Here is a 20488-nt window from a genome sequence, read left to right as displayed (position 1 = left end):
ACCTTAGGGAACGGATTATATCCTTACAATCCTGAAATAATTCCAAGTCATCCAGGTCATTCGGGTAGAACAAAGCCAAATCAGATCAACATGCTTTTAGCCTTTCCTTGCTCTTATAATCTAGCTGCTGCACAAAGTTGGCCATGAAACACAGGAATCCAAATCTGTTGTTCAGGTCATGCATCTGAGTAAAATGATCATACATTTGTTGTCTCATTTCATCTAGAATTTCATTTATAGAATGCTTCACTTTGGCCTGTGCAGTCAGGGGTTCATTCTTTGCTTCTTCAGGCATGCATTTCTTTCTCCTGTGTGTATCTACAGTTATGTTTTATGGCCTGCAACTTCCTTCAGCTGCAGATATGATTTCCTTGCCCAGCTCAAATCTCCAGGTATCAGTGGTGTCAACCAGGCTCTGTAACTGAATAAGAGTTTGATTGAAACTCATACCCTGAGATTGAAGGAAGGTTTGGATCCGATCAATATATGAGAGATTTGCAGACCAGAAATATAATAAAGCGATGAAGTTAAATGACTGTATGCTTGCAAGAAGAAAACCAGAATCTCTTCTAGTATCAAGTGTTTCAGTCGAAGTGTCACGCAGATCTTCCAACAGATCAATTACTTCATCCAATTGACTAGAAAGTGTCTCCAAAGCTTCTGCTTGAACTCCATCTAGTGTCAGTTTTACGTTTCAGACCAATCTTTACGTGATTTTGCAGCACATTCCATCGGTGAGTAGATCTAGAGAAGAATAGCAAAAACTATACATTGCTCCAAACAAAGTGTTCGCCAGAACGTTAACGTGCGCAGCATGTAAGCCACAAGGTTCAATGAATTATTGTTACAAGGAACAAAAATGGCCAAAAGACTTATATTCCGTATCAAAGTTTGAACTTCAAAATATTGTTCGGTCATTGTAGACTGATTTTATCACAAGATTGGCCTCTGCAATCTTAATATGAAGCCTATCACGTTGTAGTTACTTCAGTATTTCAACAGAAATACTCTCAGCATTCTTTCCTTTGACAGAGATAAAATCAATAAATGCTTCCCGAACCTGAACAGAATCACGTTGTATGTCAACAAATCGAATGATTTGTGAGAACTGTTCTACAATCAGGAGTTGAATTAAATATAATGCTGAAGTATTTTGAATATTTGAACACCTGTTTTCTTATTGAACATTTTCTTCATTCTAAATTTGTGGGCTGAAATGTAAATTCATACGCCAAAACGCAAGAGCAGAAAAGGGGAAACCAGCTGAGCAAAAGGGTTTCGCTCGCTGAAAATTCGACTTATAAAGGACAAAAGAAAAAGACAGAAGAAAAAGAAGTGAATCTGCGACTATAGCGTCTGCTCCTAAGAGCTTTCAGTTAGCAACAGAATGCTAGTCAGTGATGAAAACATACTCCACTTATTCCTACATCGTTGTATAGCCGTGATGTGAGGTGAAAAATTTTCTTCTGTACTTTTCCGGAAAATTTTCCGTTCTTAACAAATATGAGTGATCAAGTAACAATTCCTCAGTATTCATAAATTAATTAAATTCATGTATAGAAATGTTAAAAATTGAAAGATTGTTTAAAGAATCTGAAAATTTTCATGACACACAATTTTTAGTACTATGTAGGAACAAGTGAAACAATTTTTCATGAATCGAAGAACTGTCTGTCCTGCACAGTGATGAAAATTTTTCGGAAAATTTTGAAACGGAAAATTTTCCGATTCATAAAAACATACTCCACGTATTCCTATATCGTTGTTTAGCCGTGATATGAGGTGGAAAATTTTCTTCTATATTTTTCCGGAAAACTTTCCGTTCTTAACAAATATCAGTGATCAAGTAACAGTTCCTCAGTATTCATAAAATTGATTGAAATCATGTATAAAAATGTTAAGAAGTGAAAGATCGTTTAAAGAATCTGAAAATTTTCATGGCTCAGACAATTTTCATAAATCGAAAGATTTTGTGTCTTGTATGGAAAAATTGAAGAACTTTTTATGTCGGAAAATTTTCGTCATTTTGAAGCAAAAAGTAAAACAACTTTTTCTGAATCGGAAAGTTTTATTGCTCTGTAGAAACAAATGTAAGGAATTTTCATGCATAGGAAAATTTTCATCACGATGTAGAAACAAGTGAAAACACTTTTCATAATCCGGACAGTTTTGGATATTATGTATAGTGATGTTAGGTGGAAATTTTTCCACTATATTTAACTGCACATTGAGATATACAATTCCTGTAGAGGAAAATTAGACAGCAACAAATCATAATTTTCCAATTAGATTTCGGGAACTAGAAAATTTTCTAATATTTCAATTTGGGAAGTAAAAATTTAAATAGTGTTTCTCTCTTTCTCTCTCTAGTATATCTACTTATTTATAAATGTTGCAGAATGTAAATCGATAAAAGTAGTAAAGCTATGAGAAAACCGTCTTATGCGCATTAAACTGACGAAGTCTAATATTGTAAGATGAAAGGTGGATTCTGAGGGAAGAACGCATTGAAGTTTTTCAAACATTCTTGAAATGAAGAATCGTTAGATTTTCACTTCATGAAACTTTTTAAGACATATTTATTACCAATAAATTTTATAGCTAAACAACGATATAGGAATAAGTGGAGTATGCTTTTATGAATCGAAAAATATTCATGACTTTTAATAAATTGAAATTTTAAATAATAGAAAGGGATATTTGTACTCTACGAACTCATGTTCTCTGCACTTGGCATACACACACACAGAGAGAGAGAGAGAGAGAGAGAGAGAGAGAGGTTGAATTGAGTTGATTTTGAGTTTAACGTCCCTTTCAGCAGCGAGACTATATAAGACGGGACCAACTGATTAACGAGAAATCCGAACTACATGAGCTCCCGCTGGGAATCGAAGCCAGGTCTTCCATGCCAAAGGCGCGTATTCTAACCGCTTAGCAACGAAGGAGCTCTCAGATGAAAAGAGAGAGAGAAACACTGTGTAAAATTTTACTTCCAAACTTGAAATATTAGAAATTTTTCCGGTTCCCGAAAGCTAATTGGAAAATTATAATTGTTGCTAACTAACTTTCCTCTACAGAAATTAAATTTTGTAGCTGAATGTGCAGTTAAATATAGGAAAAATTTCCACCTAACATCACTATACATAACATCCAAAATTGTCCAGCTTATGAAAAGTTTTTTCCATTTGTTTCTCCATCGTGATGAAAATTTTCCGATCTATGAAAATTCCTTTCACTTGTTTCTAGAGAGCAATAAAACTTTCCGATTCAAAGTTGTTTTACTCTTTGCTTCAAAATGATGAAAATTTTCCGACTCATAAAAAGTTCTACAATTTTTCCATATAAGACAGAAAATATTTCGATTCATTAAAAATTATTTAACTTGTTCTTACATAGTACTGAAAATGTGTGAGCCATGAAAATTTTTAGATTCTTTAAACGATCTTTCCCTTTTTTACATTTCTGTACATGAATTCAACCAATTTTATGATTACTGATGAATTGTTGCTTGATTACTGATATTTTTTTTAGAACGGAAAATTTTCCGGAAAAATATAGCGGAAAATTTTCTACCTCACATCACTAATGCTAGTACCCTAATAAAGCATTTCGTTAATCCTTTCTTTCTACCCTTCTCTTGGACTGATATATGAATAAATAAATAAATAAACAGTGATGTTTTAGAAAGCAGGCTAGCAGATGAGGCCCCATTACTTGCATCATAAGATCTTAGATTGTAAATAATACAATATACTTTGACTTTCTTTTATTATATTTTAATCTACACAGGTTTTTCCTTTAAATTTCTCTGAGGTTATTGAACAAAGGAAAATTTTTATTTTGTTCATATTTTAATCCACATAATTTTTTCCTTTAAATTTCTTTGGGGCCCCAAGAGAGTGAAACTTTTATTTTATTTATTTTTCACCTACGTTTAACTTTTTTCTTTGATTTTCTTGGGGGTCCCAAGAAAGTGAAACGTTTACTTTATTTTTCACCTATATTCAGAGCTTTTTCCTTTAAATTTCTTTGGGAGCCTCCAAGAGAGTGAGGCCCGAAGCTTATAGGTTATACCGAAATCCGGTACTGATTAGCTTTATTAGACAGATATTTCTGTTGTTTCATCCGTCATTTGGTGTAATATTGATTGACAATTAATTGCGTTTCCTTTTAGGGAAGATGTGGATTATAAACCTCAACAGCCCTTATACGGCTCATGCTAACAAAGTTCCTTAGTAATTATTTTTTTTACCTACCGTCGGGGGCCCCCAGAGAGTGGGGCCCGGGGCGAGGGCACCGCTCGCCCCGCCCTTACGCCGCCAATGAATGATGTATTACTCTTACATGTGTCTTCCCCATTTTTCCTCTATGATTAATTAAACTTGTCGTCACTATTCAATGAACAACTCTAACTAAAAATAAACGTACTTACCTACATCTACTCGCTGAAATCCCATTAGTTTTGACGACATATTCCCAACACATTTGAGAAGGGAAGTACAAAATGTTGACGCGAAAAATACATCATAATACATACTGACATCTATCAACAATATAAAGAGACGGGAGTCAATCTTGCACACTCCAATATAATTAAACCACTAGACTTCTTGTTCTTCTTCTTTTTTTAAAAAAGAGCTATTTCATGTCTCATGTAGGGAACGTTAGGACCGAGAAGATTATGCTGACGGCAAGACTGCGAACTAATTTCGTTGTTTACAATTGCCGTCACACATATGACAAAGTTGTTACAATTCTACTTTATCTTGCTTTTTTTCAATTTAACGTCCGATGATTATGCTATAAGGCTAAGGGAGCCGGTGAAGATTATAATGAACTGGGAGGAAACGGGAGATTTTCGAGGAAGTCTAGGCACAAGGCATTTTCACCATTAAAACGAAGTTGGTGAAAGCTGGGATCGAACCAGGGGCCTCACACACTAAGATGAATGGTCTGCAACTGAGGCACTGCTATTCCTAGATAGTCCTACTGCTTTCACGTAAAATTTCTCGTTTAACTCAATGGAATTTGTATGAGAGCAGTCACATACATAGTTTAAATCCTTTTGCGTTGTATATGTAAAACTATTTAACATGGAATCATATATATTAAATAATCCAGATGACTATTAACTTAAGTGTCCGATATGAAAAAAGAAAAGAAATGAAATGAAATCGTTGAGTTTTACGTCTCACGGTTATGCCGGTTAGGCTAAAGGAGACGGTGATGATGAGTAATGAATGAAATGGTGGAATGAAGAAAGTGGGAGGAAACGGGAGAGACCCAAGAAAACCCACGCACACGGTGTTTGTCCACCACAAAGTTTACTTGACGGGGGCTGGGATCGAACCCGGGACCCAAGCACCAGAGGTGAACGCTCTACCACTGAGCCACCGCGGCCCCGATATGAAAAAAGAACTTTAAAAATTAAATAATATTATTATATTTTTACACCATTATAATTAATATGTCTAGTTGAAAACAAAAGTTGAGTACAAACAGCGTGTTCAGTGAAAATAGTGAGTTGAGTACAGGGTAATACCCATGTGAACTGAACTGTGCAAGGAGTTCAAATTTGAAAGAACAGCAGATTCATTATGCTTTTGTTTCTACCTTGAACTGTTCCCACCGTTTAGTTCAAATGAGTATCTGCACTCAGATTATTCCTTTTTTTTAAATGAGGGTTACCATTTTTTTCCTCCCATGTCCTTCATTTGTCCTAGAAGTGAAGAAAATAGGTGATAAGAAAACAGATGTTGTGCGATTATTATAATAAGATATATTTTACCTGTAATGGAACAAAAGCCGTAGGGTGCTGCCTTAAGATCCCATACGAAACATTGGAAGTTCTGCGAAACTTCGAGCTATAACGAATTCTATATAGGTAACCAAGAAAGTTTTGTCGCTTTTTGTGGAGGTCTGTGTTTAATGGGCTCTCACACTGTGAGTTGAATGAGAATGGGGATAAGGCGAAGGTCAGTTGTTGGTGTGGGTATTTCCAACGTACTACCTGGTTGTAGCAGCTCAGTTACACCGTGAACGTGCGTAAGGACAGAGTGAACATGGGATCTCCACAGAGCGTCGTAAGGGCGTCTGTGCTGTACAAATTCAAACTGGGGTCAAACGCCGCTGCAGCGGGGAGGAAGATATACCAGGCCTTTGGTAAGGATGTTGTGACTACGCGGACAGTGCAGCGGTGGTTTAAGAAGTTTAAGGACCGTAACGAAACACTCAAAGACGCAACACATGGCGGAAGATCAACACATGTACAAAATAAAGATCTTCAGGCAGAAATTGAAGCGAACAGTAGCCAGACATGTGAGGAAATGGAACTACAATTCAGTGTGAGTGGAAAAGCCATTGAGCAGCACATCATCATGTTGGGAAGCATTAAAGTTGGGTCTCACATGATTTGACTCAGGGCCAGAAGGAAACGCGAGCACACACCTGTGTTTCTTTGCTGTCTCATCTGAGGAAGGAGTCATTGCTGGACAGAGTCTTGACATGTGAATAGGGTCCTTACGAAGGTCCACGGCGCCGTCATCATTGGTTAGCATCCCATGAACCGGTTCCAAAACAGCCGTAACCTGCACTGCACCAGAAGAAGGTCCTCCTGTGTGTTTAGTGGACTGCTTGTGGCATCGTGCATCGGGAACTGCTACCAGCTGCTCAGAGCATCAATGCAACTGGTCAGCAGTTGAGCCCTGTTCAAGGAAAACTCAAAACTCTGAAGCCAACACTTCTAAATCGCAAAGGAGTCCTCCTGTTACAGGACAACGCTAAGCCCCACGTAACTAGGATGACCCGAACACCATTCTACGCCTTGGATGCGACACACTATTGCATCCGCCATACTCTCCGGACATTGTACCGTCCGATTATCACCTGTTCCTTTCCTTGGACAATCACCTTAGAGGACGCCAGTTCAAATTCCTAGTAGAGGTGCAAAATGCACTTAATACTTTTTTCGCTTCACGACCTATCAAGTTCTACCGTGATGGAATCTATGGCCTTCCAGAACGTTGGCAGATTGTCGATGCTGATGGGGACTAATTTTGATCTTCCAGATGCGTCTTAGGTGACATATCGATGTTCGAAGATGGTGGGTGTAAAAGCGACAGAACTATCTTGGTTATCTTCATATATCAAAGACAGAGAAGAAAGAATGCAAATATTGCTCAGAATATTAAGTGGGAGAATTTGTAGTCCACTATACAATTCGGTATCAGGATATTTGCGGTACAATGAGAAAACCAGTTTTTCTGGGACATTTGCGGTACTGTTCAAAACTTTTCCTTAGACAATGGGACATTTGTGGTACATACTGAGATAGATGACGAGACGCAGATGACACCACAGAAGAAGGAAGAATGTTAATAGATTGCACTGAGAAGGGGAACACAGTGTGCAACTGAGCACATTACGTTTTTCATGGACGGAACATTTAAGTGTAATAGTCGAAAGTTTGTCCAATTATATACAATACACGTAGACATCGGAAGCAACTTGAAGGAAAAAAACATTGTCCTTTTGATCTGCCTCTTACCAGCAGAAGAGATAGTAAGACATATCAGAGGTTTTTCAGTTTGGTTTTTCAATGGATTGGAATCCGAAATTAATCAAATTAGATTTCTAGCAAGCCGCAATAGCATCTCAGCAATAGCAAGAACAGTGTTGCCGGGAACGCACAGTAATGGGTGTACTTTCCATTTTAATCTGTACTTGTGGAGGAAGGTTCAGGAATAAGGACTCGCAAATGACTATAAATCAGTTCCAGAGGTGAGGTTATCCTCATAATGTGTTTTTCTTTAGCATTTCTTCCTTAGATCATATCGATGTTTGGTGGCTTTCCATTATGTAAGAATGCACCACATCACGAAAGACTTGAGAGGTTTTTAGATTATTTTATAGAAGAGTGGTTAAATAATCCCTGTATTAACATCTCCGTATGGAACTGCTCGAATCAACAGTACAGAACAAATAATGTTGTTAAAGGGTGGAGTTGAGTTAAATTTGAGTTTAACATCCCTTTCAGCAGCGGAGTTATATGAGACGGGACCTACTGATTAACGTGGAATCCGAACCACATGAGCTCCCGCCTGGAATCGAACCCTGGTCTCCCACGCGTTGAAGGGTGGAACCACAGACTCAAATCACTAATAGGTAAGTCAACTCCTAATGTATACTGTTTAGTGAAGTATCTAAAAGGTGGGACTGTGTACAACGACTACTTATATGAAAGAACTTTAAATATTGAAGGGAAACGTAGACGACGTCAGTACATAAGATTGAACGGAAGAATAGAAAACACACTAACTGAACTAATTAAACATCCGAAAATATCCTCTCAAAGCTTGGAGAATAAGAAATTATTTTGAATAGTACCGCAAATGTCCCAGTGTCACTAATGTCGATACTCGAAGTACATGTCGCAGTACCGCAAATGTTGATACCGCAATGTTGCGCTTTCATAAAATTCTACACTAATAGTGTAGAGCTGGTAACTTAGCTGCTTCTAGGTAATCGATTTGGAATGCCCTTATCACCGAGTTAGACAGGATTCGAGAAGCGAGACTAAACTCTGGTGACCCAGACAAAAATCCTGACCCGTCCGTCACTGGGACCTACAGTTTAAGGTGAAATGCGAACCACCGTAATCCGTTCGAATAATTTAATACCTTCCCGCCAGAATCGAACCGGGAACTACTTGCACTAAAAGCATAAACGCTAGCTACTAGACCGATGTGAAGGCAATAATAATAAAATCACAAGAAGAAGAAGAAGAAGGATTAGAGTATGCTATCAGAATAACATTAAAAATAAACATGGAAATAGCTGCATATCTTTTTCCTCCATCTTCTCAGAGCGTCTCACGATACAAAATCGTGAGACGCTACCTTATTCTCCGTATTTCCACTCAATAAAGTACAAGTCTCACCTTAATAGTCCATAGTGGCTTATTTTTGTTGACTATTTTTCACCGTATAATACCTCATCATATGACATGGTTTTGCTTTTATCCAACAGTCTGGGAAAATTTTACTCTTTTCTTACCATCCCATCTGGTAAGAAAGGAATACGAAATGGGAACATCAATATATTAGGTTGATAATAAAATGGAGTTTTACTTAAAAAAAATAATAAAAGAGAAAGAAAGATGATACACAAATTCCGTGAGAAAATCTGTCAGTGGTAAAATTAAATCAGGCATGAGTATATTGAGGTTGCTCAGACCTTCTTCAGACACACGTATACTGCACTATAGGCCTATAAATAATAACAATTGTACTGGTCTTCCAAACTATACTATGCAGGGAGGAGTCTTTTTTTTTTTTTTTTTTTTTTAATGATTCAGAGTCTCAAGTAAATGTTCCATCTCCACTCTTTATTTCTGTATTAGAGCCAGAAGTGGTAGAAATTTGCTACTACTTCCTGTTTCAATATTGATCTCCAGTGAGTGAACTACGAGTGCAATGGTACTGGTAGTCTATTTTACTTTGATTGGTGTTGTTTTTATAAAGATGGAGAACGAAGATATTTTATCGTTCGAACATTTGAAAGAATACTTTTTCTTAAAAGCTGAAGATGATGGTGAACAGAATTTAAAAGTAAAGTGGTGCCCCGGCGAGAAATATTTATCAACAACTAGGGTGTCATAATTAACGACATACAGTAAGGGGTTAATATGAATAAACTGTGTTCTGATGAGCAGGCCTACTTTATTGATGTAATGTTGATGGTATGTAATATTAGAGTTCTTTTAGATCAGTTTGCATATACTAAAGTCCCGTTGATTATAGAGTTTGGAACAACTAGCTTTAGAAAGCAAGTATCGATTTTAGAGTTTTTGGCCAGTTTTGATTCACCATCAGTTCATGTGTTCTCATTTTGTCGGTTGTAGTGTAATGTTTCTCTATATTCCGTATTTTTAATTTTACATAGCAACATTGTTATATAATTAGTTTAGCAGAATAATAATAAGCAACCATTTTTCTAACGCATAGGGAAACAAGTCGAGTCAAAAGTAATATTCTCGAGTCGAGTTCCGAGCCGATTCACTGTTTTTGGCGTTGAGTTTCGAGTCTAGTAGAGTTTGATAAATGGCTCGCTCGTTTTAACTCGTTTTGAAATTATGGCCTGATTACACTGGAAAGCGAAAACCATGAGAAATGTAAGCTAAGCAGTAATATGGAATAGTTCTAGTGTTGTTCACGAGAGGGGACACTGCTCGCATCTCGTTGCGTCTCGATAGCGAGACTACAAGAGATTTTTATAACAAGCTTAGCTCGGCTCGGATTAACTGAGCCGATGGCTCGAGCCGGCTCACTTTGGGTGAACCATCGGCTCGAGCTGGCTTGGTTGGGATGAGCCATCTGCTCGGTTCGACTCAATTGAGCGAAGGGCTCTAGCCGACTCGGTTGGGTAAGCTGTTGGCTCGGCTCACTTCTCGGTTTGTGTCGATAGTGAATGAGCTGTGAGCCGAGCTGCTCGAGTCGTTGATAATTCTAAACCCGGGCCGAGCAGTTTTGAAGATATTTGGCCAGTGCCTTATAACTTTTAACAATGTTTGGCTCGAGCCCGAATATTCAACCTAGACTCTAAATCCAAATTCAGAAGCTCGTGAACATATCCTTGACTCCTAGACTTCATGACTACCGAGGTTGGCAATCAACTACTTTTTTAGTATTCAGATATAAACCGCCTATCTTTCATGTTTATACACAGTGTTGTTATAGTAATAATAATAACTTGTAGTAGTAGTAGTACCATTGATAATAATTATATTGTCTATGTAAAATACTTGAAGAGAGTACTCGAAACTATACACCAGATTTGGCTCGACTCAAAACTCGACCCGAATTCGAGTCGAGTTGGAGGAAATTTTTCAAGCCGAGTTTTCGGGTCGAACTCAAAGATGTTTGTTTCTAGTCGAATCGAGTTTCAAAGAAAACTTGCTCGAACTCACTCGTGCCCATCCCTACGAGTAACGCAGTATGGCATTTTAGTCAATGTTACATTACATTAAAATGTTCATATAGCTGTCAAGTAAAAATTTGTCTTTGCATTTACATAAATCGATCCAGAACGTGCAATAATAATAATAATAATAATAATAATAATAATAATAATAATAATAATAATAATAATAATAATAATAATAATAATAATAATAATAATAATAATAGCGGTAGTAATAGTAATACGGAAAACTGAAGTAATAAGATTTTTTTCACATATTCAAAGTTTCGGACCTAATAGTAACGCATTAGTAACGCGTTACTTTCGAAGCAAAGTAACAGTTACTTTTTTGAGGCAAGTAACGCGTTACATTTTGAGAAAAAGTAAAGTAACTTGTAACGCGTTACATTTTTACAAGTAACTTACCCAACACTGTTTACATTATTCACCGTCAGTAAAGGTTTAATAGCGTCTGTCTATAATAATAATAATACAATAAGCTGTGTCTGTCTGTAGCACTTTTTAACTCGAGAACCATAATAGATAGAAACATGAAATTTTAATGTATTTTAAAGCTCTCAGAGAAATGATCCAAATGACCCATTCCAAGTCCCTACGTTACACCTGAGCTGAGATATGGGGGTGCAAAATCCCCATAAGAATAACATGGGGGCATTTTAAAAATAATCGAAAACGACTAATATTAGAGTTGAATTCATAGTTTTTAGGGTGGCTGAGATGAATAGTGATAGTTCTAATACAATTCAACTTCAAGTTCATATTCCACTCCCCAGGAAGGGCGAGATTTTTAAAAGTAATTGAAAACGGCAGATATTAATGTTGAATTCATAGTTTTGGAGGTTACTGAGTTTAACAGTATCATTTTTCATAATGTTCAAGCAGGGCCGGCGAGAGGGGAGGGCAGGAGGGGCCAGAGCCCTGGGGCCCGGGGCCCCAAAGGGGCCCGGCGGCCGAGGATAAAGAATTACTAAATGTTGAATATTCTTGCCCAGTTCGCTTCCAATCAGTGCGCTCTTTGTGTAACAATTTTTGTATACTGTAGTCTTGCAAAGAAATGACAGGTGACCAGATCCAAGAACAAGCAGCTGCACTAGTCCAGCGATACCCAAAAGATTTAGGAGATGATCTTTCTGATGAACTGCATAGCCTGAAATTGATATATTCAGCCAATTTTGGTGAGAAAACGCTTTCACCATGGGACCTCCTAAATAACATCAAAACTTTGAATCTAGAAACTTTATTTCGAAATCCGACATTGGCCCTTCGTATATTTGCCACAATCCCTGCTACCGTTGCTAGTGCAGAGCGCTCTTTCTCTCTGTTAAATAGAGTAAAAAATGTTTTACGCTCTACAATGTGTCAAGACAGATTATCAAGCTTAGGCTTGTCGGCAGTGGAGACAGAACTTGTGAAGTGTACCAAACTGGAAGCTATCATTGATGAATTCGCCCTGAAAAAGGCCAGAAAGGGAATTTAGTTGTAACTATACGTAGAAAAGGATACTTGTAACTGTAACAGTTGTCTAGTATTAACACACATAATAAATTTCTCCTACAAACAATTACTATTAATATCACATTATTAATCACACTATAGTTAATTTGAGCAATATTTAATTGAAATAACTAAATTAGGCTTAATGCCTCATGTCTCTAATTAAGGAAGACTAACTGCATAGATTACTTCTATATAATTATTTATAGCAACAATTTATGCAAAGATATGCATAGTACAGGGTAGGTTGGATGGTTGAGAACATTTACTTTCTCAACTTTTATTAACTATTTAATACTTTCTTTTTGTATTTCCTTCACAAATTAGTTTGTTTTGAGCATTTGATTGAGCATTGGGGGATAACTTTTGCTATTACAAATAGATAAGTTACTTTTCTCTGTATTTTGATACCGTTGTATTAAATATATTATTTTTTTTATTCATTTTAGTTTTCAAGCCTTCAAAAATCTTAGAACCAACAACTATAGGGTATAAACAAAATCATAAATAGTAAATTAATGAGTTTTGTTGTTGTTGTTTTGTTTTGTTTTCAGCGAACAGTGAACATAGGCTAGGTTCAGAGTTCTTATTATTCACTTATTTGCAGACATAGCAATACTGTTTACCATGTAAATTAAACGCATTAACGGTCTAATAAAGAGTTCAAACTAAGCCTTAATGTTCATTTTAGTTTACCTCCGTCCAAAGTGGTAAGTACGTAAAAGGTTATAACGGAACGTGTAAGGGGCCCGGGATTGGTCAGCCCCGGGGCCCGCGACCGCTCTCGCCGGCCCTGTGTTCAAGTTCACTCTCATTCCTTGGAGTTGGGGTGGGAGAGGATGTTTTTTAAAAAATAATCAAATAACCTAGCTAATTAGTAACTACTGTTATTAGAACAAATTAAACACACTAACATAGTTGCTCGCGTAATTGCGGGACTTTGCGGGTTGATAGTTTTAAATACTGCTTTATTGCGAATATTTTTAAAAATCCAAAATTTTGCCGCCCTGTGCTTGAGCACAGAATAGCACTTACCTAAATACGGGGCTGAGTGTATATAAGTATATATAGGTTCTACAGACTTAGTGCAAGTTAGTTGTAAACCTGGGGCCCCGCAAAATGTTCCCAATCGGGCCCCGCACCACCTAAGGCGCCGGCCCTGGGTACACGTATAAATGACACACCAATTTTATGTTTGATCCATGTAGATATTTTTAAACATAAAAGCAGCTAATGAAGTTCATGTGTGTACATGCGGTGCTGCCAAATGTGAGTGAAAGTGTAAAAAAAAAAAAAAAAAAAAAAAAAAAATGGTAAATCGCATGTCACACATGTCCATGGACATGCAGTCCACAAATTTCAGCGCGGATTTGTGTGTTGCATCGGTAGTTATCGTAGTCAAAGAAGAACGGTTCATTTCCACCATCAGAATTCCAGAATTCTGCCATCAATGGCGTACCCACGAAAACGTGGTTTTTGAAGTTTTACGCTACGCACTGGCAACACTGCCTATGTGTAAGTGCAACAGCATGTGTGTTTAGGTACAGTTTATCACATAGAATCATTGAAAACACTAAATATAAGCATTGAAAAAAGTAGGAAAATGCATAACTTACTTGCACCCTGCAACCCTATGTGGAAGGAAGGGAAATGTAGCCTCACAATAAATGTTGAAAATGCCCGCCATTCTCGTTCAAACAAAGATTCACACGTCTTAGCATGTTGGAAGCAACTACACGGAGAATTGACAGGTTCATTTCCTCAATGGCTCTGCGGATGTTGGTTCTGGTCTTGTCCCCGCGTTCCCCCTCACTTTTACCCCTGCTGTCACCGATATCCATAGTTTCATTTGACGTTTAACATGTAGCCCTATCTTATTATTAACCAACAATCGCGTTCATCCGATTCAAGCATGGAAATAAATTGGGTGATTATGACACGATACGCGGTACTGTCAACTGTGATGTTGAAAAAAAAAAAAAGCCAATTATTAGACGCCGTGAAATTGCAAACCACACACCTATCTTCTCTGGATGAAGTGGTTGCTCGTGTAACACATAGGGATTATCACTTGGCCAATATCGTGAATTTTAGCTATTCACATACCCTTTTAAATGGAATCATGCTTCATCACTAAAGAAAACTGTCCAAAACATCCATTTCTTGCTCTCTGATGAACGATTTAAACAACGACAGTAACTGATACATGCGACCTTGTCTATCTGCTTCAAGTCTTGCACAGCCTGTATCTTAAATGCATGTAGGTACAGCTTTTTTAAGGCTCTGTGTGCTATTGTTTTGGTAAACTTGCTTGTGCAGCAAGTTTACGAACTGAATTTCTAGGTGATTGCGAAATGCGATGCTCAACGTTCTGAATCACCTCTTCTGTAAGAACATGCGGTTGTCTGTTGCGTGGTTTATCATGTACCAGGGGCGAACCCAGGACGGATTTCTCGGAGGGGGGTGGGTTGTAATACTGCTACTTAGAGCTACTTTTAAGAGCTCCAAACTCTGGGATGGATTTTATTTATATATAAAATTAAGAAAGTTTCCTCTTCTGGGGGAAAGGGGCGATCGGGCGCGATCGCTCCCGCTGGATCTGCCACTGTCATGTACAGATTCCGTTTCACGAAATTTTGTTATTAATACTAATCGCTGAATTGTTGATATTTCAAGTACATCGCTATTTGGAAATCTTTCTTGAAATAATGCTATCACATTAGCACACTACTATTATTTTAAAAAAGAAGTTCAAGAATAAACACCCTCTCCCCTGTGACAAGGTGACCAGAACTTTTACTTTCAAAAAACGGGACGCATACGAATCGGTGACGGGGGGGGGGGAGTGACTTCCACATTGCATTTTGGGACTCAGCAGTGTTTTCAATTTACAAAATACACAAGTAAGAATGATAACGCAGCGTTTCTAATTTAAGTACTACCCAAAAATACTTTTAACTACTTCAACACTCAGAATTACCACTCGATTCCCACTTGAACCACAGAACACTCAATTCTCATTTGAATATTCAGAAGTTCTAGGCACGGCTGAACCTTCGCAATGAGTGTTGGTACGGAAGAGTGTAGAATTACCATTGACCATTTATATTTTGAATAATAATTACGGGACACCTGGGTCATGTTTGCTTAAAAACGGGGCATTTAAGCGTCCCGTTTGAGAATCAGAAAAAAAACGGGACAACGGTTGAAAATAAGGGACTGTCCCGGCTAAAACGGGACGTCTGGTCACCTTGCCCTGTGGAGTACCTCATGGTAACAAACAAACCTCTCACTACGACACAACACGAAACACACCACACCAAGTAAGACGATGAACTGCACACTGCCTGTTTACTTCTCCCTTCGCCTATATTAAGCCTCTTCTTATAGGGTTGCAGGGTATTTTTCCTACTTTTTTCAATGTTTTTATCCAATGATTCCATGTGATAAACTGTACCTAACACACATGCTGTTGCACTTAAACATAGGCAGTGTTGCCAATGCATAGCGTAAAACTTCAAAAACCACGTTTTCGCGGGTACACCATTAATGGCAGAATTCTGGAATTATGATGGTGAAAATGAACCGTTCTTCTTCGACCACGATAACTACCGATCCAACACAAATCCGCGCTGAAATTTGTGGACTGCATGTCCATGGACATGTGTGACATGCTATTTACCATGTTTTGTAAACATTTTTTTTTATATACTTTCACTTACATTTGGCAACATTGCATTAACACACACGGACTTCATTAGCTGCTTTTATGTTTCGTTAAAAATATCTACATGGATGAAGCTAAAAAAACTGGTGTATCATTTATACGTGTACCTCATTCCGCTCAGAAATTAGCCTATTCTTCAGGGTGTTCAAATTGATATATTTTTTTTCTGTCCAAGATCATGTGATGCAATTGGTGACCATATTTCAAGATCACAGAAATTTCAATTTCAAATCTTCAACAATTTAATGGAAGCCATTATTTCGAGTAAACTAGACATCGAACCAATTGTTGAGCCGAAAGTATTCAGACAAGTACTGTACATCAATCTAACTATCCATGAGATTTAGAGTAATAGTTAAAATGTTCAATATTCATTTCCTATCTAGATTCTGGAATTGCATCATGCAAAGTTGCTTTACTCCATGCAATAACAACGCATTTTGTACCATGATGCTTCATTCTGAAATCAAGAAAAGTATTATTGGAAAAGGTCAAATATGATACCAACTATGGAATAACAAAGGTATTACAAATTATAAAAGCATAAAGAATATTTACGGGACTATTCTTCTAAGTTCTACTCTGCTTTATATTCTGCATTCTTGATTGAACTTACACGTCTTGCTTGCTTCAATTTGCACCTAGCACAATCACCGAGCACTCTCTATCATGTAAAATATTGGTTTTGATCAATTATGGGTAAAAAATGATTGAATGGCTGTCTTCTGAGCGTTTTTACTGTGAACGAGTAAACACTTGGAAAGATACTTTTTCCCTGGAGGAAGTCATTGTTAATAAATTAGCTTTGAAGTCTTACTACCTTCAGCTAACGTTCATAGGTGGAAGAGGAAAAGTAAACAAGATCTAATTGTACAAAAGACTATGTTTATGCTCTCATTAAAAAAAAAAAAAAAAAAAAAAAAAATCTGTTTCCTATTAGACAGAAATTCATTAAAAATTTAATGTACAGTATTGTACTCATTTAATATCATTGTATTAATTTATATTAATTTGTGAGAGAAAATTGCTCTAGGTTGTGCAGTGTATATACTGTACATACAATGATAATAAAATTTGAGATGATCTGAATTAGTCCTCTTAATAGCCTAAATAGAGTATGCTGCATAGAGATTCCTCACTTTTTTTGTTGCTCATTTTTCACACCTCTAAATAAGGTGAGACTCTTGAATTTAGGAAAACATTCAAGAGGTGCGTATTTGGCATATGTTGTGGCATTATGTTGTGGAAACATGACCCAGTTTTACAATAGTTCTGAAAGTGTTAGTAACATCATACAAGCACATAATTGCATTGATGCATTACTAATATTGTTAATTTTAAATTGTACTCACTATCTATCTAATTACATTGAATATTTTGAACATAATGACAAAAGTTCTCCATGTATGCTTTCTAAATCAGATTAGAGCTTAATTGTGACTAAACAGTGTGTGCATTATTGGCGTGGGAGATTTAGCATCTGGCTTTGATTCCCGCTTGGCGCTCATGTAGTTCGGATCACATATTGAGCTGTAGGCCCAAGTCTCACCTATCCTCGCTGCTGAAAAGGACGGTAAAGTCATAATAACATCAAATCACTAAAGCAGTTTGTTCATATTATAGAAAAATGAATAGAAGGCCTTTCACATTGTAAACTTGTTGTCATTTACTATTCAAATTTGAATTTTTTTTTTCAATCAGAATTAATTAAAAGACAACTGTAGATTTCATATTTCATGTAACCACATGCACTTGCATCACTTCTCACACACCATACTCTTAACACAATCACATTCTTTTCTTCTTGTGAAGAATAGTCGTTACATTTGATACAGTGATCATTAGCACAATCTTTGCTCCTGTCGCTACGCACATTCTGTTTTATCTGTTAGGGCAACGTTACCTTCCTTTGTACCTTGTTGATCTGTAGTAACCTTAATTGACTTTATCTCCTATTGTGCCATTACCTTTCTATAAATGTTTCTTACAGCATTATGTTTTTCATCTAGATTTTTCAATTACGAGAGGTGAAACGAGTTTAATAAGTAACTTAGCCGGTGTTTATTTTGTAGAGGGCGCGGTATCATTTTTACGCAGTACATGTGTTGAGGGAACAATCGAACTGAACGAAGTAGACAGCTACTGGCATCATCTACATTTTGCGGGCGTTCATTAAAAGTTTTTCCTACTTGAAATTCTGAAGATGAACCTCTAACCTGACAATTATCTGTCTATGATAAACTCAAGGATGAGTCAGATATTGCAAATAATGTATGATCTGGAATCACATTCTCGTTCCAAGGATAAATCCCTGTGAGCTAGGATCCTGATGTTACATTTGATACGATACTACTGTCATTTTCCCACGTTTTGCCAAATGAAGTCTCCAACTAAAAACGCGTTATACTTCGTCCCTTAGTTATCATAAACCAAGAATTACATTCTCTGTTAGTAGTCCTTCAATGATTTGAAAAAGGCTCTGTCGTGTGGTTGAAAATATTAGATTGAATGTGGAGGTAAACACAAGAGAAGGACGTCGTTACTATAACAATATCACGAATGATGAAATGTGTCCATCTAGGAATAAAAGAACTTTCCTTGATGGTTTGTGTGAAAGAAATTGTTCTCATAACCATATCAATAATATATCTTCTATTTTGTAACTGATATAAACAGGTGTGTTTTCTATTTTGTGACGGACTTCGATAGCTATAGATGCCAAATGTCCATAAAGCTAATTTTATTTCATTTCAACGCTAATTTTTTGTGTACATTTTTATTTTCTCCAGTTGATGAAGAGAGTGGAGGAAGCCTTTGCTCAATGCCTGTCAGCGGATTCTGGACCAAGTGTTACTGGTTACTTGTGTGGCCTTTGAATTTCATTCTGTTTCTTACCATACCAGATTGTCGCAAACAGAAGCTGAAGAAACTATATCCTTTTACGTTTATTATGTGCGTCTTCTGGATAGCTCTTGCGTCGTATTTGGTCACATGGATGATAACAGTTATTGGTAAGATAATTAATACTGAATCTACTTCATATTACAGTATCATAATACAAAACATTGTGTTTAATTAGGCTAAGAAAGTTCACAATGTGGAAACAACACAGAAAATCAACTGGTGCATTATTATTTCGTTCTAATACTGAACCACAATCCAGGGAGAACTTAAGATAGACCTAATTACGTCTTTTAATTTATTATAAAGTTTGACTATAAGGCCGCATATTGACGAATGTAACAAAGCCTCGCATCGCATATTCACTCGAGACAGAGACTTCTCCAATGCTGTGATTAAGACACACGGTCAATCCAATCAAAACTATCTCTCCGCATCGTCATCTACTTCCTTCTGCCTATCCTTGGCTTTGGCTGTCATGTCTCTGGTCAATGTGTGCTCGCCTAAGTTGCTTGACACTAGCGGTTAATCAGTTCTCAATTGACTTAGTAGCAATAGCTCATTGATGTAAACAATACGTTATGGTGTGGTTGGTGACAATACGTGATTCGTGGATCGTACGTTAAAAAGAAGTGATTTTATAAATGATTTAAACCTTGTTAAAATTTGTAATTAAGTTAGTTTACAATAATCAGAATGTTATCAAAAAATAAACGTGTATTCGTACTTCAAAAGTAGTGGTAACACAACTACAATTACCAAGATCTTCCATCTAGGAAATAATGAAATACATTTTTTCATTTAAAAAAGTTAGAGTCTAGAGCATTTAAAATAACGTATTTACTTCTGAGTTTGATAAATTATGATTCAATAACATTGGAGATGTAATATGGAGATGTTTTTTTTTTTCCTGCTTAAAAGACGTAATTTGTACATTGAAAAAAGATGGAGGACAAATTGAACGCTTTACTTAGATAATCTAGCTTAAAAGTTATGGTAAACTTGTAATAATTTGTTTTGTAGTTGATAAATAATTAATTTCAATTTTTTGTTCAGTTACTTATGACCCTCTATTACAAATATTATGATTATGGTAGCACAAATAAAAGCAGGACATTTCAAAATGGTTTGAACGATTTTGGCTTTTTATGGATATTTCCTAAACGTTCGAGACTAGATTTAATCTCGCGCAATGTGCTTGTTCAAGTTAAACTAGCACTGTTTAACATGAAACTGAAAAAAAAAGAATTTTTTAACTCGACATATATAAGTCTGGTAATCCTGCTCCAGTCAGACACATTTCAGCATGTAACTAATGGCCTGCATCGTAACATGAAAATCATCTTGCTGTTAATGCAAATCGTTTGAAGGATTCCCTTCTGGCTA

At 36.7% G+C, this 20488-nt stretch overlaps 1 protein-coding gene across 1 annotated transcript in view; it reads left to right on the top strand.

Moving 5' to 3' along the window:
- Positions 1-20488, top strand: part of LOC145668532 (sodium/potassium/calcium exchanger 4-like) — a 121928-nt gene that overhangs the window by 95271 nt on the left and 6169 nt on the right. The window contains exon 7 of the mRNA XM_081736514.1: positions 18991-19212. Coding sequence (XP_081592640.1) covers positions 18991-19212 — 222 coding nt within the window. The remainder of the gene's footprint in view (positions 1-18990; positions 19213-20488) is intronic.

The sequence above is a fragment of the Thermobia domestica genome, chromosome 13, assembly GCF_964235325.1.
Source record: "Thermobia domestica chromosome 13, izTheDome1.hap1.1, whole genome shotgun sequence".
NCBI lineage: Eukaryota > Metazoa > Arthropoda > Insecta > Zygentoma > Lepismatidae > Thermobia > Thermobia domestica.
The sequence above is the reverse complement of the archived record's forward strand: the minus strand, read 5'-3'. Positions and strand labels throughout refer to the sequence as shown.